The sequence below is a fragment of the Ascaphus truei genome, chromosome 1, assembly GCF_040206685.1.
Source record: "Ascaphus truei isolate aAscTru1 chromosome 1, aAscTru1.hap1, whole genome shotgun sequence".
Lineage (NCBI taxonomy): Eukaryota > Metazoa > Chordata > Amphibia > Anura > Ascaphidae > Ascaphus > Ascaphus truei.
Window position 1 is genome coordinate 44936757 of NC_134483.1, and position 21742 is coordinate 44958498.

The 21742-nt window shown below is 44.0% G+C and overlaps 1 protein-coding gene across 9 annotated transcripts in view; it reads left to right on the forward strand.

The window, feature by feature from the left end:
- Positions 1 to 21742, forward strand: part of ZNF532 (zinc finger protein 532) — a 124074-nt gene that overhangs the window by 55784 nt on the left and 46548 nt on the right. For all 9 annotated transcript variants that reach the window (XR_012799280.1, XM_075587286.1, XM_075587303.1 and 6 more), the window contains one exon: positions 15504 to 17870. Coding sequence is in view for 8 of the 9 variants with exons in the window: in XM_075587286.1 (XP_075443401.1) it covers positions 15531 to 17870 (2340 nt within the window). In the remaining variant the exon portion in view is untranslated. The remainder of the gene's footprint in view (positions 1 to 15503; positions 17871 to 21742) is intronic.

The following is a 21742-nucleotide window of genomic DNA, read 5'->3' on the forward strand; positions in this document are numbered from 1 at the left end:
CAGACTGCAAATTGCATGCATCAATAGTCCTTTCTCTTTATCATTAGCCATTTGCATTAGCCTGCAAAAGTCTTCCTTAGACATTCAATTTTCTCTTCTTTTTGCGATAGCGCCAGTTTATTTAGCGTTGCAAGTTTGAGAACTGCATTCATTTAACTGTCTGGATGCTCATAAAAGTGTTGGAATGTGTGGTGTTCTTGTTGTAATCTAGTCGCTAAGTTGTGTAAGTCATGGGTGCATGCTTCTATATTTATTCTAAATGTAAATTCCCTGTGTGTGACACTGCGTGTGTGTGTGACACTGCGTGTGTGTGTGACACTGCGTGTGTGACTGTGTGCGCTTTGTTTTTTTTGTTTTTTTATAACTTTGATTTTATTAGGTGATCCAGTACATACATTATAACACAATCCATAGGCTCTCGTAAAATCACCAATTCCGTTTTTCCAATACATTGAATGAAACTAACATGACAGACTTGACAAACAGACAGACATGACTTCAGGGTATCGGGGGGAGAGGAGGGAAGGGGGGGTGGATCTTGGAGGCGACATTGTTGACTGACGGGCGGAGGCAGTTTTCTTCTTTACCCGCCTTTTCATCGCCTTATAACGTATTGAAGATGTGCGGGTCTCAGTCCCTACCGCTAGGGTTGGGGTTGGCTCTACCTCACTTTGCTCCCTTTTATCTCTGAGCCCCACAGTCTCTATGTGGTCATGGATCCATTTGGTCAGAGGAGAACGCATTTATATTTATCATTGCAGTATAGTGGTGACATCTACCCCCGGGATATCTGTCTGGGCCAGCCACGGCGCCCAGACTTTTAGAAAATTTGAGCCGGAGTCGTTAACCAGACTCGTCAACTGTTCCATCCGGCACACACACCAAATTCTGTTCCTGATTTTGGGTAAAATTGGTATATCTGGTTGCTTCCACAATGCTGCGATCTTGCATCTGGTAGCGGTTGCTAAATGTGATATCAATTTATGGGTGGCTTTCGACAGTCCCTGGACCCCTCTGCCCAACAGGAACAGCCAAGGGTCCAGGGGGATCTCCACGCCTACCAGTCTTTGCAGCCAGTCCCTGAATTCCGCTCAAATCGGAGCTACTTTCATGCAAGACCACAGCATGTGGCGCAAGTCGGCCCGTTCTTCGCACTGCTTGGGGCAGAGCGGCGAACAACCTCTGACAAATTTAGATCATTTTATTGGGGTATAGTACCACCGCATCAGGACTTTGTATGCGTTCTCCTTTAACGTGGTACAGATAGAGCTCTTATTTGCTGCCTGCAGGATCCTGTCCCAGTCTTCGTCCTCTATTGTCTCCCCTAAGTCTGTCTCCCATTGTTTCATGTAACTAAGTCGGCGTTCGTCTTTTTTCCCGGGACAGATCACTTCTCTGTACATTGTAGAGGTTAGTCCCCTTGTGTCCGTTCCTCTGGAACACAGCTGCTCAAAATTTGTTCTACCCGGGCTAATTGGAGCCTTATTATAAAATGCCCTGATCTGGAGGTATCTAAAGAATTCTGCGTTAGGCATGTTTTTTTCCTCTTTGATGTGGTCAAACGTTTTGACATGTTGTCAACCTTCCAGATCTTTTAGACGAAAATACCCTGATTGAATCCACTTTGTAAACTTTGAGCTATCTAGGCCTGGAGCAAAGTCCGGATTACCCCAAATGGGCGTCATCAAGGAGTTTCGCGTTGTGAGAGAACATCTGAATTTGGTAGCCTCCCATATTTTGAAGGCGCTCGAGATGGCCTGCAGCGGAGTCTGAATCCCAGACCAGCTTTTCTTGGGTAACCAGATTAGATTCTGCAGCTCAATGGGCACACAGCAATCTTTCTCCAATGCCACCCATCTCCGGAGACCCGGATTGTACGATTTGGCTCAATTGGGCTGCTTCGTAGTAGGCGAACAAGCAAGGCACCCCCAACCCTCCTCTCGAGGTCGGCCTCCTCAAGATGTCTTTTTTTTTTTTTATCCTTGGGCCTTTTATATTCCAGATAAACTTCGTTATCCTAGACTGCAGCGAGAGGATATCATCTTTCAGTAGGGGGGTCGGGAGGGCCTGAAAGAGGTATAGCATCTTTGGAAGGAGATTCATTTTAATGCTGTGAATTCTTCCAAACCATGATATGCCGTACACCTCCCATCTCCTGAGATCCTCTCTCAGAGTCTTGAACAACCTGGGATAATTTGCCTTATATAAATCCCTTGTGATATATACCCCTAGGTATTTGATCATGGAGGGCTGCCAGCTAAAGTTAAAGTTCAATCCAATTAGTTTTTCTATTGGTTGGGGCAAATTTATGTTGAGGGCTTCCGATTTGGCCTGATTAATTTTGAACCCTGATATTTGTTTAAATTTCCCCAGTATTGCAAAAACATTGGGCAGGGAGGTGAGAGGTCTGGACAATGTCAGGATCACATCATCTGCATATAGCGCCACTTTATGGGCCTGTTTTTTTAAATTTTTTGTAAAATATTTTTATTGGAAATTCTGCAGACTTGTACATACAGTATATTTTTAACATGCATAATGTAGCAGATTCTTATACAGGTATCTCTTTATGTTCTATACAATATTTGATTTGCATTATTTCCTTTTTATTTTTGATATAGTAACACTTGAACCTTCAACTCAACTTGTAAACATTTACTTGTACTATGTCAATCCGTTATATCATTTTACCTTCAACTTATTCCCTCTTGATAGTATACCCCAGCCGTTGCTTCATCTGTTTTGACCCTCTGACAAACTAACCAAGTCATTTATATAAGGGCTCTTCCCTCCTACAGTGTGTTTGTACTCTTTTCGCCACTCCTGTTCGACCCATACACTTCTGTATGATATCCTGAGGTATTTATTTCACTAGTCTTATGGTATCGTCCATAGTCCTATTGGGTACTTTTCTACCCCCCCCCCCCCCGTCTGTTTTTTTTATTGATGGTGTAGTGTTCAGAATCTTATTGGGGGATTCCTGGTTGGTGTGCGTGTTGCATACCATGTTGTGTGTTTAAAGTTTTCTTTGATTTTTGTCTTTGTCTCGTCTGACTGTGCGGCAATGAAGCTTTCCCAGATTTGGAAGAATCGTTCCGCTTTTTTTTCTTTGTCCATCGTGGCTTCTACCCAGTCTAATGTGAATATACTAAACATTTTTTCTCTCCACAGCTGCAGAGATGGGGAAGTGTTATGTATCCACTGTTGCAAGATTGTTTTCCTTGCGGCCATAGCTATAATTTGTTTCAGTTTGCTGTTATCAGTTTGGTCCCCTGCTGCCCCTTCAAGGTTTAGATTTATAATATTAAAAATCGCATATTCGGGATCTATATGGATTATTGTATTCAGGGAATCTTTGCAGTACTCGCCTATTCGTGACCAGAACTCTTGGACTACTGGGCAGTTCCATAGGCAGTGCATAAGATCTGCCTGTGGGGCTGCACACTTTGTACATTTACTGTCTAGCGATAATTTTGCTTTGTACTGCACCGACACACTTTATTCGAGCAAATACCCGGTATGTACCTGGCAGATACCTGGAATGCGCCGCTCCTCACCTCTGACAAGCCCCGTTGCATTTGCCTTCCCAGCCTGGGTTCATGCCTGGCTGATGGGCGGCTGATCTGTTAAATGATAATGATTAGGATTTAATAGGCTGCAATCCTTCGCGTGTCTACCAGATGGCATAAATTCATGAATTGTAATGCAGTATATATATATGTAGTGTGCAGTATTGCAGCCAACGGGAATAAAATGCTTCAATCCCTGCCGGAAAATAACTCAATGCACTCGGGCAGAAAACAGTCACAAACCTCAATACACCCGGGTATACCCGAATTCGTGGGACTAGCCGAGCTCGAATAAAGTGTGTCGCCAGTGTATCTGAATTTGGGTGTAGTATATGTTCTATGTAAAATGTTGTAGTGCATTTCTTGGTATATTGTGGATGGGATGATTTTCAACGATTTCTCAAACTGTCTCATGATAGTCTCCATATTTAGGTTTAGGCAATCTGTTAACCAAGCTCCCATTCCCGGTGTGTTGCCATCAAAACGTAATGTTTTATTCAGACATTGATAAAAATTTGATATTGAGATTTTCCCATATTTTTCCCTTTGGAAGAGAGCATCAAGTTGATTGTCTCTATCTGCTGTTGGTAAGTCGTTTAGTGATGTCAATGCGTAATGCCTGGCCTGTAGGTATGCAAAGAATTGTGTGTTAGGTAGTGCTTATTTATCTTTCAGTTCCTGGAATGAGTAAATTGTGTGATTTAGTTTATGTAGGAGCTGCCCTATTCCAAGGATTCCCTTCTTTTCCCAGGCCTCAAAAGGGTAATTCGCCTTCCCTTCCTGAAACCGCAGGTTTTTAGTGAACGGTAGAAATAGCGATTTGTTCCTTTGTAAAGAATGTTTTCCTGGCTCTATACCACGCTTTATATGTGCTGAATAGTAATGGGTTCTCTTTTATGGCTCTTGGGACCTCGTGAGAAGGCATATGTAACAAATATGCCAAGTTTATATCTGGGCACATTTGTTGGTCAATTTCATATATTGTGAAGTAGTTTGTGTGGTTTATCCAGTCTCCCGCATATCTCAAGAGAGCAGCCAAGTTGTACATTTTAAGGGAGGGGAGGTTTACACCTCCATTTCTTTTATGTTGCTGTAGTTTTGCCATACTAATTCTAGGCTTTTTTTTTTTCCATATAAAAATTTGAAATGCTTTGTTTAGAGCTTTTTCGTCTTTGTCTCTTATAATTGGTAACATCTGCAGTATATATAGGATTTTTGGGAAGATTGTCATCTTCACCAGATGGCATCTCCCCAGAAATGTTACGCTTAAGTTTTGCCATTTTCGGAGCGTTTGTGTGATGTTTTCTATCAGGGGTCTAATATTAATATTATATAATTGATGGATATCGCTCGGGATGAGTACCCCCAGAAATTTGATGTGTTTTTTTGCCCATTTAAATGGGAAGGGGCCCTTCCACTCTATCTTTTGATTGCAGTCTAGAGCTATATACAATTCCCCCAAAGCCTATATCACAGCTAATGCACTAAACTCAGAACTTTTCACGTTACAAAGGGGGAACAAGGCAGGGCTGTCCCCTATCCCCAATGCTATTTGATATAGCACTAGACCCCCTAATTCGACACCTAAAACAGATGGAGGAATTCAAGGGCATTCAAATAGGTGGCAAATAACTAAAAATCGCAGCATTTGCGGACGATATGCTCCTTTTCATTTCAAACCCTCAAAAGGCAATACCCGCTATTATAGAAGCAATACAAATGTATGGCAAAGTCTCGGGCCTAACCATCAGCTATGAAAAATCAGGGTCTGTTCTTTTAGTGTTATTCCTGATACATCTGGGCATAATCTCAGATGTGCCGCCAAGGGTTCAATATAAAGGGCGAACAGCAAGGGGGACAGCGGGCAACCCTGCCTCGTGCCACTTCGGATCTGGAATTGTTCTGAAGGGAAACCCCGATGTCTCACCCTCGCCGCTGGCCCCTCATACAGTGCCATAATGGCCCCCAGAAGACGTCCCTCAAAGCCGAATGCCTCCAGCGTCCCCTTTAGATAGGGTCAATCAATCCTATCGAAGGCTTTTTCTGCATCCAGACTAAGTACCATTGACGGGATATTATGTTTTTGGGCCAAATCTATCAGATCGATTACTCGTCTGGTATTATCTGCTGCTTGCCTTCCTCCAATGAACCTGACCTGATCTGGATGAATTAACCTGGGGAAGACGTTACCCACTCTGTTGGCTATAAGTTTTGAGAATTTTTTTAGATCAGTATTGATCAAAGAAATGGGCCGGTAGCTCTTACAGTCTGCCGGGTCCTTTCCTGGTTTATAGATCAGGGAGATGGATGCCTGAAGCATCTGAGCTGGGAACAAGGCCCCCTGCAAAACCGAATTATAGAGTTTTAGCATATGTGGCGCTAATATTTTCTAATATTTTTTATAATAAAGGTTTGAGAAGCCATCTGGTCCCGGTGCCTTGGCGGGCTTGAGGGACTTTACAACTGCCGTTAGCTCTTCTAAAGAGAAGTCTGTCTGCAGCGCCTCATTCTCCGTCCTGCCCAACGTTGGCAACTTTGCCCCCGTTAGAAATTCTCGTAAATCGTCCCTCGTTTTTTGGTTGTGTATGACCTTACCGCCATCATACAGCGTCTCATAGTAGGATTTAAATTCCTCTACGATCCGCTTAGGATTTGATGTAAGCTCTCCCCCCTGCATCCTGATCGATTGAATCTGGTAATTTGGGGCTTTATTTCTTAGTTTATTAGCCAAAAGGGTGTGCAGCTTATTCGCCTTCTCAAAAAACCTGAGTTTAGTCCAGCTCAACTCCTTTTCCACCTGGGAGGCTAAACGAATGTTTAACTGTTGTTTGATATCTGAAATTTCTTTCAGGGTGTCGTCCTGTTTTAAAGTTTTGTGAGTTGCAGTGAGGGCTGCCAATTTCTCCTGTAACTCCTTAATCTGGCGATCCTGGTCCCTCCGGCGTCTAGCCACTAGACTTATCAGGGATCCCCTGAGGGTCGCCTTATGGGCCTCCCACAACGTGGAGTGTGATGACACGTTACTCTCGTTCTCTGTAAAATACTCTTTGATTTTGTCTCCTACCTCCTTCGCAATGGCTGGGATGTTTAGTAACAGCTCGTTTAGTCTCCAGTTTGCTCCCGGTCTATCCAGTAAATTTAGTCTGCACCACAGCTCTATTGGTGCGTGGTCTGACCACGAAATGTCGTGTATCCCCGTATGGGAGACCACTGGAACCAGTCTATTGGATACAAGGAAGTAATCTATCCGGCTGTATCGGTTGTTGGGGTGGGAGAAAAATGTGAAGTCCTTAACCTTTTGATGTTGCTCTCTCCAGATATCCACTAGTTGACAGTCTCGTAGTCCCTGGGTGATGTTTAGTACATCCTGTCTGAAGGGGAGGTTAGATGCTGTACGCCTATCCATGTTGGGATTTAGCGTTCTGTTAAGGTCTCCAGCTACAATTATGTTTCCCCTCGCTTCTCTGTGTACCTTCCGGAAGAACATGGAAAAAAACTCAGTTTCATCTCGCATGGAGCGTATATAGACGCTAGTGTGAGGGGCTGGCCCTGTATAGACCCTACCAGAATGAGGAACCGTCCCTCCTTGTCTGTCAGTGTCTTTTCTACCTGGAATGCTAGTCTGTTGTGTATTGCTATAGCTACCCCTCTCTTCTTTTCTGTCGCTGGGGCTAAGTACACTGATTTGAAATCTTTATCTAAGAATTTTGGGAAACTGCCTGTGGAGAAGTGAGTTTCTTGGAGAACGAGAATATCTGTGTGATGGCGTTTGTAATCTTTAAAGGCCAACTTATGTTTAGCTGGGCTGTTGAAGCCTTTGACATCTCGTTATTCATCTTGCTTTATTGCCCTGCCTTTAATGTTGTTTTCTCCAACTGTTTTGCCTTTTTCTGGCGGTCTCCTGTTCCAACCTCCGTCTTCTCCATCTTCTCTGTCGCTTAGCTCGCTCTCCCTGGAAGGGGGGGTATGGGGTGGGGTAGGACTGGGCCAGACACATAAGGAAAAACCGAGAGGGAAGTCAGAGGGGAAAACCAAACATGAATACAAATAATTACAGAACAGTAATAACTTGTCGTCGACTACAGGGCTTCCCCGTCCTGTAGCCAAGTCCAGCGCCTTTGGGGTGACAACTCCCGTGGTCCCCCGACCACCTCCCTCCCTTGTCCCCCAGAGGACTTTATCAGAGTCCCGGGGGTCCCTCCACCCGTGGCCCCGATCGAGACCCATGCCAACTCCGGGGTATGAGTCTCCTCCCGAACCCCATATCCGCGCGCTCTCTACACCCCTATAACTGTAGTAACTACTCTTTAACTTTAAGTTGCCGCAACTTGCCTGCGTTAACCCTCTGGAAACTGTTTGCTTCCGTGGGTCTATTATTTCAGAGGATCTCCCCTTCCAGACTACTGCTAGACCGTCTATTCCCTTATCTCCCTGCGTGATGTGTCTCCGGTCCCTTCCTTCTTCGTCTCCCCCTATCCCCTAGGCCTGAGGTACACGTCCCCATCGTCTTATAGGGGCCCCTCTCCTTTAACTGCCTCCGCGACTGCCCTCTAGCGTCTACTACTTAGACTGATCCCTTCTCGCTCATTTCCTCCTTCTTTCATTCCTTTCACTAAAACTACGGCCCCTTGGTTGGCTCCCTCCCGCCCTCTAGCTTCTTCCCCCCACCCTCTATCTTCCTCCCCCCCGCCCTCTAGCTTTCGCAGACCTCTCCTAACTTCTTCCTCCTCTCTCCTGCTGCCGTAGCAATTCTCCCTCTTTTCCCCTTCTTCCTACTCCTCTGATCCATCTTGCCTTTCTTCTAGCCTACTTACGCCACCTCTCTACCCCTCACACACCCCCCTCTGTCCCTTTCCGCGCCAGTCTCCATAGTTGTCTCCGCATCCGGCGTATATCCAGCCACCTGCAGGGGGCCTTCCGCTCTCTCTCTCTCTCGTCGCTTCCTGATGTGTCCCTGTGTGCTGGTGCCTGGATCTGCCTCCTCCAAGATGGCGCCCCCTCTCTCGTCTCGCGGTGGTGACGACATCCGGCTTCCGGTGGCCGCTATTTTGGAGCTGCTTCTGCTGCGAGGAGGCTGGAGCGCGCGCTCTCCTCCCGCCTTTTCACCTCTTCCGGGGACTGCGTCTCAGGCTGGTTCTAGGAAGGCACCATCATGTCCACCATCTTCTTTCAACGGCTTAAATGTAGATCCAAGGTAAGATTTACCTCTTTTTTCCGCAGGAACTGCCATCAGGTTCGTAGTTTGGTTGAGTATCACCACGGTATAGTCGGGGGGCTGTCTTTTCCCTCTGTCCATATGCAGGGACCTTGTGGGCTCCAAATCTTCATGTTCTCGCTAGGCAACAAACAAAACAAGCGAGGCAACTTTTTAAAACCGTGTAACTTTTATTAACTTGAAGCATTATTGGGACCTCTGTGTCCGTCTCTCATTACTTGCTTCCGTTGGCTTTGGATGTGCCTGCGCTGTTACTCCATTCTGGCTCCAGCGCCTCCTCTCTCTCAGTTTCCTCCACGGGAGCACTCTTCAAGCCTAGCTTGGCCAGGAACGCTGGGCCCTCCGTTGGCTCCTTCATTAGAATGGGCCTCCCGTTCCTCGCCACCATCAATCCGAACGGGAAGGTCCACTTATATCTAATGTTCTGGTCCCGTAAGACCTTTGTGATTGGCAACAGGTTACGGCGTCTAGCGAGGGTAACCGGGGACAGATCTTGGAAGATCATCAGCTTGTTTCCCTCGAACTCCACTGTTGTTAGGGCCCTGGTTTGGCGTAGTACTGCATCCCTGGTGGTATAAAAATGCAGCCTGATGATAATGTCCCGTGGCTGCTCTGTTTGCATCGGCCGGGAGCGGAGGGCTCTGTGACACCGGTCCATTGCTCGTGCCTCTGTAGTACATTCCGGGAGTAGGGACTCTAGCCATTTTGGCGACGAACTCCTCGCAGTGCCCAACCTCCTCAGAGACCACCAGAATGCGGATGTTATTTCGCCTCTCCAGGTTCTCCGCGTCCTCCTGGCGGTCCTTCAGCTCGTCAATCTGTCGCTGCAGCTCCCCTGACTTCTTTTCTGTTTTTTTCACAGCCTTTATGGTTTGATCTACTTTTGTCTCCAGGGCATCTGAACGCGTCCCTAGTTTGCTGACCTCTCTCTTAACCTCTTTTATTTCCGCCTGTAAGAGAGACTTCAGATCATTATACAATCTCTCAAAGTCACATCTTCGTACTGGCAAAAGAGCTTGGTTGCAGGCCCCCTCTTCATCTCCTTCCTGCTCGGTATCTGTGTCAGGATTTGAACCCAGCGCCATTTCTCCCGCCGCGCTACCTGATCCCGCTCCAATAAAGTAGTCTCTAACATCTGCTAGTTTTTGCTTTTTTTGACTAGCTGGCTTTTTCGGAGCCATCCCTGCAAGATTGGCAAGTGTTGCTTAGCGTTTTTATAAGTTTTCCGTTGATTTTGGCGTGTTTAATATTAGCTGTTGTAGAAGCGCTGTATGGAGCTAACTTCTTAGACCTCCATGCCCGTGGCCGTCGCGCATGCATCTCCGTGCGCTTTGTTCTTAAACGTTTTTTTATTTTCCATTCATTTGAAAAAGTTTTCTTGAGGTCAGAGGACCCTGCACCACAATGTATATATAATAGCACATACCAGTAGCACGTGTCAGTAGTCAACAATAACTCTAGTTCCAGCACTCTCTGACTCAGAGAAGATAGAATACGGGTATATGCCAACAAAGTAAGTAATTTAATATACGCACAAGATAACTTGGAGTAATGCGGCGCAAAATACAGACACAAAAAAATCTTTGCAAGCACGGTGGTAGAGGTGAAAATACACAGGGAGTGGGACAGACACAGGACTCGTCTCAGTAATTGTTGTATCTAGAAAATTGATCGAGGTCCTACTAGAGAGACACGTAAACCTGATAGTGGTTAGTGCTGAATTAATGTCAGAGACAAAACTGGAGAGTGATGTATTGTCACCCTGCCAGACCATGAACACGTCATCGATAAAGCGCACCCACATACGCCATGCCTCACGTACCCGGATTATGGAGGACAAAATCCTCTTCAAATCTAGTCATAAAAATGTTGGCATATGTGGGTGCGACATTACTGCCCATGGCCGTTCCCTGTACCTGCACATATGTGTCTTTAAATAAAAAGTAGTTTTCTCTGAGAAATGGGTGCGCTTTACCGCCTTGCCCTGGACTTTTTATTCCCCCCCATTACCCCCCCTCTTTTCCTTTACCTTCCCTTTTCCCTTCCCACATCGGCCCCATACTTTACTATTTTTGAGTTGTTGACACTCTTGCTATAAAGGGAATGCTTGTCAAACGTACAAGCTTTTAAGGTGCCCCTCTAATCAGTATATTTTGATAAACTCTACGGAATTATTTAATAAAACATCTACAAATATAGATCTTTGCTAGACAGGATTGCAATATCAATTTAAACAGAAGTTTTCAGCATTGCATGTTTTAATTTCCTCTTATTTCCTTAAGAAAAATAATTTCTCTAGTAAAAACCAGTGCCTGTGTTGCCATAGACGTGAGCATAAAAACATTCGGTACTGTAGGAGAAAATTTTAATGAGTTGCGATACATAAATACTGTAAAGGTAAACACTTTGAACAAAAGGATAGTATCCTGCGTATCATCTGTTCAGTTCAAAAACAGGGACCTGATGCATTTTTCTTTTCTTGTCCCCAGAACCTTAGGAGAAAATAAATGTTTTAAATTGAACAGCACTGAAATACGTTGTGTGAGAATCCTTTCAATTTTACTTGTTGAAACAATGAGTATTACATGGTTGCAATAATAGATGAAGTTGAAAAAAAGACACACGTCTGGCAAGTTCAACCTATGCTAAATTTAGACAACAGATACTTATCCTATATTTGTATTTACAGTTTTGATCCAAGGAACGCAAACAAAAACCCCAGTGAAATATCATCCAATGATCTGATACAGGGAAAATAAATTCATTCCTGACTCCAAATAATGCCCAACAGATTACTCCCTGGATCAACATCCTTCCCATGTTTACTTATTTGGTATATCCCTGTATACCTTACCTTTCTAAAAAGATGTCCAACCTTTTATTGAAGATATCTATTGTATCTGTCATCAGTCGACATGGGTAATGCATTCCACATGTTAACTGTCTTTATTGTAGAGAACCCTTTTCTTTTGTTACTGGTGAAATCTCCTTTCCTCCAACCGTAAGGGAGGACCCGGTGTCATTTGTACTGTCCGATCCTTGAGGTACACTTACAACTTTCGCCCAGCCTGAAAATGTTTCATTTAGGACATCTCTCTGTCTATCCTTCAACCGGTTTTCAATCCCAAGTGCAAATATTTTTACAAAGTCCAATTTGCTTTATTTTGTATACTAACCTCTGGTGTGAAACCGTATCAAAAGCCTTTGTAAAATCTAAGTAGACCACATCAACTGCATTGCCATGGTATAAATTCCTACTTTCCTCCTCAAAGAAACGAATAAGCTTAGTTTGTCACGACCTAACCTTAATAAATCCATGCTATTACTAATTTTGTTATCTATTCGGTATTCCTGAATATTATGCAGTACTTAACCTTCAAGTAACTTTCCCATGATTGCTGTTAGGCTTACACGTCTGTAATTCCCTGGCTGTGATCTAGCTCAATCTTGTGGTACTGAGCCTGTGGAAATGGAGTCCTTGAATATTAAATGTAATGGTTTGGCTATTACTGAACTTGGCTCCTTAAGAACTCCTTGGATGTATGCCAAGTATGCCAAACGGGCCAGGTGCCTTATTTACTTACATTTTTTCAAGCTGCCTATGAACTTCTTCCTCAGTTAACCACTTGTTTGTTAATATATAGGTTGCGGTTTCCTCCTCTGCCACTATTTTTGCAATTGATTCTTCCCTGGTAAATGCAGAGGCAAATTATTTGTTTAATAGCTCTGCTTTTTTCTTATCTGGAATAATTTGCCTGCCCATCTCACACTGAAAGGGTAATATATTCTCTTTATTAATCGTTTTGCTATTAAAGTACATAAATAAATTTTTAGGGTTGATCTTACTTTTGATCCTTCTAATTTTTTTTTTTTTTCATTTTCAATTTTTGCTAATTTGATTGCCCTTTTGCCACTTTTCTTACATTCCCTATAATTCTGATATGATGCCTCTATCCCTTCTGATTTTAAGAATCTAAACACCTGCCTCTTCTTTTCCATTTCCTACCCCACCTGTTTTAGCCTCGTTGGTTTAGACTTGTTTCTTTTATACTTATTACCCGAGGGTATACACTAAGGCTATGGCTGCCTATGCAGCACGCGAGGCTGGCGGCACGTGCAGCCGAATTCCCCGGTCTGCAGTGAGTTACAAGTGGGGAGTGACTGAGGAGTGACGGGGGCGCAGTCATGATGTTACCCGGCAGGTTCACCCTCATTGGCTGAACCGACGGCGGGCGTGGTCTAGCGCTCTGTCGCTAGGTCAAATCTCAATTTTCCTGACTCCTGGAAAAAGTGCCGGCTCAGCGCAGCGGCCGCTCCTCGCAGCGGGCCCGGCCCCATTTAGGGGCGGCTCTTGTCCATGGCGGGTGCTGCAGTAGCCAGTGGGGACCATGCCTAAGTGTGCTCTTCTAACAATGTTTTAAAGACTGCCCATTTATCGGCCACATTATTTCCTGCAAAAATGTCATCCCATTTTACTCATTTTAGATTATTTCGCAGTTTATTAAAATCTGCCTTTTTAAAATGTTCAGTATTTGTTGAACGCATATAAGTTTTTGATAATTTATTTCAAATTAGACTGTTATGATCACTGTTGCCCAAATGTTTCCGGACTTAAATATTTGTTATTACTTCTATATTGTTTGATATTACCAAATCCAGTATTGCCCCTCCTGGTTGGTTCCTCAATAACTATAGCACCCCTAAAATCCTGTTTCCTTTCGTTGTACTCTAATTTAATTGCTCAAGTCTATCTGGATAATTAAAATCACCCATTATGCAAACCTGACCTAGTTTTGATGCCTTCTTCATTTGCAAAAGTATTTTGGCTTCCTCAATCTCACAGATATTTGGGGGTTTATAGCATATCCCTACAAAGATATTTTCTTTGTACGTTTACCTCCACTGCTAATTTCTGTCCACAAGGTCTGTACATTTTCATCATTCCCTTCATAAACATCTTCCCTAATAATAGGTTTTATCCGGTGTAACATATAAACATACTCCACCACCTCTTTTATTTGCTCACCCCATATCTATGCTATGAAGATAGATCACTTGTATCAGTGCACTAAATTTTTGTTGACTGACCTTATTTATTTTTTTATGTTGTGGTTTTGTGATCATCCACAAAATGGTCTTGTGTTTGTGAAATACTTCCTTTATACGGTGGGCTTGCATGCTATGTGAAACAGCTGTTGTGGTTTTTTGAAAGGGCTATATTGTATATTCTAATCTAACTTTGAGAACTGCACTTTGTTGCTTTATGTCACTTTTGCATTTGTATTCAGTAGTTAGAAGATAACCTGAATAGCTAATGAAACTAGCAAGAATAAAAGGATGTTGTCTGACCCCCTGAGTATTTTTACACATTGATCACAGAGTACCTCTACTTTTTAATTTACAGTCCCAGAGTATTATTACTTTATTTTTATTTATTTTTATTGACACACTAGTAGTTTTACTTTCAAGAAAATGTACTTTGTTTTACGAAGGCTCTCTATTTCTGCTCTTCAAACATAAATGTGTGTGCATTTTTCTAAATTATGGTCCGAATAGCATTTCTTTAACATTTTTATTTAACATTAATGTCAGATACAGTAACACTAGTTTTTATTTTTAAGCTATTTAAACCGCTGGATGAGGTAGTTATGCATATTAACCATTTACATACATTGTTTAAAAAAAAACACCAATGCGATTGGTAACAGAGCAACCTATCCTCACTAGCCTGGGTGCAATTGTGCGGCCCTTTTAGGGGCTGAAGGGTCACACATGTGGCCCTTTATGTGTATCATGTTGCCCACCACTGGTCTAAGCGGAGTGTCGGTGTGTCACAAATGCACACTGACATACAGAGCAGCAAACACAAAATTAATGTGTGTGTGTGTGTGTATATATATATATATATATATATATATATATATATATATATATATATATAATTTTTATTTTTTATTTTTTTTTTTGTTAAAGGGAGTTCCACTGGCAGAGGGCACCAGGCAAAAAAAAAAAAAAGAATCAAAATAAAGTATGACCGAAATTTTTGCACAAGCCAACAAATGGGAGAGTTCAGAAAATGAAATGCTTCTTGCAGCTTTAAGTATTGGTTGCCTGAAACTCTGAGAAAGGCAAGTTAGTAAAGTCGGGGTCACTTAGTGGGTTATAGTGTTGAATTCAGGAGTTGGAAAGGGCACACATTTCGGTTTTAGATGCAGCAATACCCGCAGGCAGAGAACAGCGCGATTTGCAATACGTAGGGACAAACTTGATACCAATGAGGTATGAAGATAGTAGTGAACGTTAACTCATCTAGATTGTTTTGCTCATTATCCGTAACATTGTTCACATACAATTCTTATACTTATACTGTGAAGTCTAGCAAAGGCAGGGTACCCACCAGTGTACTTTCATGACTTCCACAGCTCCCCAAACTGCCTTAATTCACTCTATTTTCATGTTAAACTGGATTCTGGGTGGACGTGTGTAAAGGAGCATCCATTGGGTGTGTCACCTTAAGCCTCATATCTGTTTTATTACTTGTATTTATTACATAGAACACGTGCAGTGTTCTGCTTTGGAATGTTTAGAACTATACTAACCGATGAGCATTGGAAAAAACCCACACTAGAGATTCTAGAATACTTTTGGCATTTCTATGGTTTTTTTTGTGCTTTTTTTTTTTTCTTCATTTTTAACTACATATTTATGTCGTTTTACAGAATTGTAATTAAAATTGGCACGTGATCATGGGAGATATGAAGACCCCAGACTTTGATGACCTCCTCGCAGCCTTTGACATTCCTGACATGGTCGATCCTAAAGCTGCTATCGAGTCCGGACATGATGATCATGAAAGTCACATAAAGCATAATGCTCAAGTAGATGATGACGCACACGCTCCATCATCCTCTGATATTGGTGTAAGCGTGATCGTCAAAAATGTACGAACCATCGATTCTTCTGAGGCATCCGAAAAGGACCATCATCATTCAACGGGCAATGGCTTGCACAATGGATTTCTCACCGCGTCAAATCTTGAACGTTTCCACAAGGAAGAATTGAAATCTCTTAAAGATAACGTTTCGGTGTCTGAAACCTTACTCAAAGAATCTGCCTTTAATCAGTTCAGTCCTATTTCTAGTGCTGAAGAATTTGATGATGATGAGAAAATTGAAGTGGACGATCCACCTGATAGAGAGGACATCCGCTCAAATTTCAGCGCTAATGTTTTGACGGGATCACTATCTCAGCACTCTTATGAAAGAGACAAGACACTTTTGGGTGAACATTTGATTAAGTCTGCTATTGCCGTTTCAAGCAGTATGGACATGGGCAAAGGAAATAAGCGAGAGTTGGAAACAATGTCGGCCAATTTAAATGTATATGACACATTCAAAGTCCAAAAACTAGTAGAAAAACCGAAAGACCATTCCCAAAAGCTGCTGGAAAATAAAGTAATTGATGGGAAACTAGACACAGAAAAAAGTGAAGCCAATGGGGGCAATATGTCACAGTTCAAGGCAAAGTCTTCCACAAAACTTTCTTCTTGCATTGCTGCAATTGCAGCTCTTAGTGCTAAGAAGGCAGCTTGTGATCCAAAGGATTTACAACCTAATTCACAGGGATCATCTCCAGTGCCAAAGGAACTCAGTGAAAACTCTTCAACTGGTGACAAATCTCCAGAATCTCAACTAACAGTGCAAAATCTTATTGATGGTACAAAGAAAGTCCCTGTAAAACCGCCTGATAGCCCCAGGAGCGTGTCGAGTGAAACTAGTAGCAAAGGGTCCCCGTCATCTGGTGGTTCAACCCCTGCTATTCCAAAAGTGAGAATTAAGACCATCAAGACCTCATCTGGAGAAATTAAGCGGACAGTTACAAGAGTTTTGCCTGACTTTGAAGCGGGATGCGCAAAAAAACCTTCAGAACAAATATCTTCTATGGTCGTCTCATCACTTTTGTCATCTAATTGTGCTGCTGTTTTTTCTTCACCAACAAGAGCATCGTTGCAGTCAACAGTTGTCACTAATTCAGTGGCATCAACAGATGTTGTTCCAAAACAAGTTACCATTAAACCTGTGGCCACTGCATTCCTACCAGTATCTGCAGTAAAAACAGCAGGCTCACAAGTAATAAATTTAAAGTTTGCTAACAATACTACAGTGAAAGCTACTGTAATATCTGCTGCGTCCGTTCAAAGTGCAAGCAGTGCCATTATAAAAGCTGCCAATGCTATTCAACAGCAGACTGTGGTGGTGCCAGCATCAAGTCTTGCCAGTGCTAAACTTGTGCCAAAGACGGTGCATTTTGCCAATCTTAATCTCCTGCCTCAAGGTTCTCAAACCACTTCTGAACTCCGCCAAGTGTTAACTAAACCTCAGCAGCAAATCAAACAAACGCTTATATCGACCGTAGCAACACCACCTCCAAAAAAGATGACCAGAGTTCAAGTAGTGGCATCGTCCCAGAGTTCTGTGGTGGAAGCCTTCAACAAAGTGCTGAGTAGTGTCAATCCAGTCCCAGTATATGTCCCAAACCTCAGTCCTCCAGCAAATGCAGGGATTACCTTACCAGCCCGTGGATATAAGTGTTTAGAATGTGGGGATGCTTTTGCTCTTGAAAAGAGTCTTTTGCAACACTACGACCGCAGGAGTGTACGGATTGAAGTAACATGCAACCATTGTATAAAAAATTTAGTTTTCTACAACAAATGCAGTCTCCTCTCTCACGCACGTGGACACAAGGAAAAGGGTGTTGTAATGCAGTGCTCGCATTTGATCCTAAAGCCAGTTCCAGCAGATCAGATGATCACTTCGAGTCCAAGTAATGTTTCCCTCACACCCGCTGCTCCTCGTCAAAGCTCTGTGACAGTTGTCGCGCACACTGTAGCCAAGATCAAGCCGAGCATAAATGGGCCAGTGATATCCGCCCCATTAAGTGCGCCCATCACTCCTGCTATGCCTTTAGATGAGGATCCATCGAAGTTGTGCAGGCACAGTCTAAAATGCTTGGAGTGCAATGAAGTTTTCCTGGATGAAACGGCACTCGCGACACATTATCAGCAGTCTGTGGATACCAGTGGACAAGTACAGTACATTTTCCTATTTGTTTGCCACCTTAAGCATACAAATATCTTTTTACTTCATGTGTCTAGATTGCCGTGCAGTGGTTAACCACTGAGGTGACTGTGTATCAAGGTTAAAAAAGCAATTTTTGTAGGGAAAGTTTCTCGATTTTTAGTTTTTAATGAGATTTATAAATGATTTTCATTTGTCATAACTTTTTTTTTTTCCCGCCCATGATCTTTTATCAATACTATTTGCCAGGTCTGGGGTGGTGAAAAACGCTTTAAAATATGTGTCACATATAGGTGCAAGTATAATTACACTTGACACAGGCACAAATAAGTACAAATGTATATACATTTACAGTGCATCAACACAATTACATTTTTCTTATACATTATAAAAACATTTTGACATTACTTGAGCTGGGGAACCTCTGGCATTGATCCATGGTTGTCTGACCTCTGGTTACCCGAGATATTCTAGGTTTTCTTGCCAGTAAATTGAGAAAAGGAACAATGTGCAATTTGGCCGCTTTGTCGCTCAATAAGAAGCCCACGACATTATGTGCTACAATAGGGACTGACTCCAGAGGCCATACTGTATATTGAGGTCCTACAGACAAAACCTATTTGTCTGGCTTTCTTACAACCGTAAAGGTTTCTCGAAAGCTGTGGGATCTCGGTGGCTCAGATCTCCACAGATCGGGGAATGTAAAAGAAGCTGCACAGATTCCTGCTTTAAATGAAAAATGTTAACATTAGAAATCTGTGAACAGTTACAAAAAGTAGGACATGCAATGCATCTTTTTTTCACATTGTATTGTTAACGTTTTGAGAATTCCCCATTTAAATGAATGATAGAACATTTTATATCTTTGTACCAATGCAAATCCTTGATATTATGAGGGCCATAACTGAGCAGTGGAGAAGCTGTTAGAGTTGCGGCACTCATTGCTGGGAGCCGGTTTTCACTGCCGCCGGTGGTTATGGGGCAGGAAACAGATGGGCGGCTAAATACGAATGTTAGCCACCTGCTGAATATGTAACATAACGGAGGCCTGAATTCCCCACATTCAGTGCTCATAGTGGCTAAAAAAACATGAGTACCCTGCCTTCATTTATAAAAGGTCTGCATTTATTGAACATTGGGGGGAAAAAAGCTCTTTTACTGTACTTAAGAGGTTAACTTAATATGTTTGCTATACAATTGGGAAGGAGGTCTTCCCCAAAGTAACTTGAATTGTAAATTAAAAAGCATTTGTACACTGGATTCTGAAAATAGAACAATGTAGGGGTCCCTTTATGCCTCCTGTTACCATTATAATTTGGGGTTGGCCCACATGGAGTGTCCCATTGCATCTTATTCTTGATTAATAATCTGCTTTCCCCATATCTTTACTGCACAGATATCAGATTTTGTTTGAGATAGCACCGTTGAGCAACAGATAAACATCAACAAAAATCTTATGTAGCCCTGCTTCCTATCGGACACAGGCCACTACCATATGCTGTATAATAACCGGTAGGCTCACAGGGCCTAAGCCTCTGCCACGGAGAGCCTGGGATGCTCACAATACTTATGACTTGGTGCAGCGCCTCCACCTGCGACAGCTTCCGCCCTAGGGGAAGTGGGTCTTCGCAGGAACTTATATACATGAACACACACACAGCGATATACCTTAACCAATATATGTTTACTTGCAGCAACCAACAGATTAAATAACAGGTGTCCCTCCCTAGAGGAGACACTACTACCAGCGTCCGCTGAACGCTCAGTCTCCCTCTCCCTTCACCGGGTGATCCCACCCCGTGTCCAGTTCCCATGCGGAATAAGTTCCCTTAAGTGAGTCAGTGGATGTATAAGTGTGTGACTGCGCAGCCACCGTGTCCCGGAGTGAAAATGGTATCGTTGGTGCACTTGGAGTTTACCTGCCGGGCACTCCTGTACCCGGTTCTGCAACTATCTTCACAAAGGATCGGCGTGGGCGTAGATGATGTCACCCGTGAGTGTCCGGGGCGATCCCACCCAGACACGCTGCGGCTTAGTGGCGGGGCCTGGTCCCAGGCCTCCCACTTATAAAGAACAGTCCTGATAGCAATCGTATTCACAGAAGGGGATCCGGAACCTAACTATGGCCCGTCCCTAGCTCCGCTGCACTCTACTGGGGCTCAGGGCCTAACTGAGTCTGGGGGCCTGCGGTCTAGGCAGGGGCGGCCTGCCTCCCTACACCGGAGCTCCTTCTCCTTCCTCCGCCAGCTAGCTCTAACTCCTCGTGCGCCCCCTCACTTCCTTTTCCTCCCTATTCTCGTACCTGATTGATTCGGCCGTGTCACGGGGGACCGCAGGGGCTGCTGGGACCCATAGTCCCCTAACTCCCCTCCTCCCTGAGCTCTCCTCCTTCGCGGGCTTTGTGACCTGCTCTGCGCATGCGCAACCTTTTGCCGGACTAGGTCTGCGCCGGCGCCACCCTTAAACATGGCGGCTCCCTTAACGCGGAACCTCCATTATTGGAGCGTTCCCTGGGTGCGACATAACCCACCCCACACAACAATTGGGGAAGAAACGGGGTTCTGGCTACATACTCCCCCCTGTGGATTCCAACGTCCCCGCTTGGACAATACCTTTAAACTGGTACAACGTTTATATAATGAAAAATTGCATAACACGACATTTCTCTCTTCTAAATCAGATTGTACATTTCGCTAAACATCACAATCACTGATTTCACGCGGCTGCGGGCCCACTGCTGAGCCTCATAGTGGGGTGCCCCAAACTGATCATAGGCCATCGTCATGGGAGGTTGCCCGTTCCTTTGGCTTCACCTTAACTGTTGCTCGGTCACTCCCTGGGGAGAGTGACTATCTTGGTCTTGAATTTCGAGTTCTTCCCTTGAGGGGGTTACAGTCTCTAAATTATCCTGACTTGGTACAAAACACGGGCTCAGTGGGTCTAGTGACGACTTTTCCGGAGCCACCCCCTGGGGTGAATGCTCCCCACGCCCTTTACCCGTAGCTCCGCCGGGAGATGCGCTCTGTTGAGGGCCCCTTTGAGAGGTTCCCTCTTGTGGATCTTCCTGAAAGGTTGAGTTCCCTAGCGTGTCGTCTCCCAATGACCCCTCCCCAACCAGCGAGGATGCAGGCCACTCCAAATCCCCCTCCTCCACTCGGGGAATAGGGAGCAAATGATTTCGGTGGCATATCTTCACCCGACCTTCCGAGTCCTTAATGTGGTAGACCGTAAGGCCGGGTATTTGTGAGGCTACCTCGTACACTCCCTCCTTCCATTGGTCAGCCAGTTTATGTTTTCCCGGCACTCCCAGGTTACGGAGGAGTACTGCGTCGCCTGGTTTAATGTCTCTGTGTTTAACTTTATGATCGTATCGCCGTTTATTCCCGGCGTTCAGTTTTTCGGTAGATTTCTCAGCTTGCATATAGGCCCGTTGCAGATTCTCTTGCAACCGCTGTACATATCGGAAATGAGTAGTATTATGCACCCCATCAGTGGAGACTCTCAAAGTATATCCACCGGCAGTCGTGCTTCTCGCCCAAACATGAAGTACGGGGAGAATCCCGTGGAGTCATGTCGTGTGCAATTGTAGGCATGCACTAGTGTTTCCACGTGTCCACTCCATTCAGTCTTTTCGACCCCCGTTAATGTGCCTAGCATGTCCAGCAACGTACGATTGAACCTTTCCGGCAATGCATCCCCTTCGGGGTGGTAGGGGGTAGTTCGGGACTTAGCGATGTGCAAGATTTTCAGCAGTTCTTTTATTAAGTTGCTTTCAAAGTCTCACCCTTGATCGGAAGGAAGTCGCTGCGGAAGCCCGTAATGCATAAAGTACTTTTCCCAGAGCACCTTGGCTACCGTAATGGCTTTTTGATCTTTGGTCG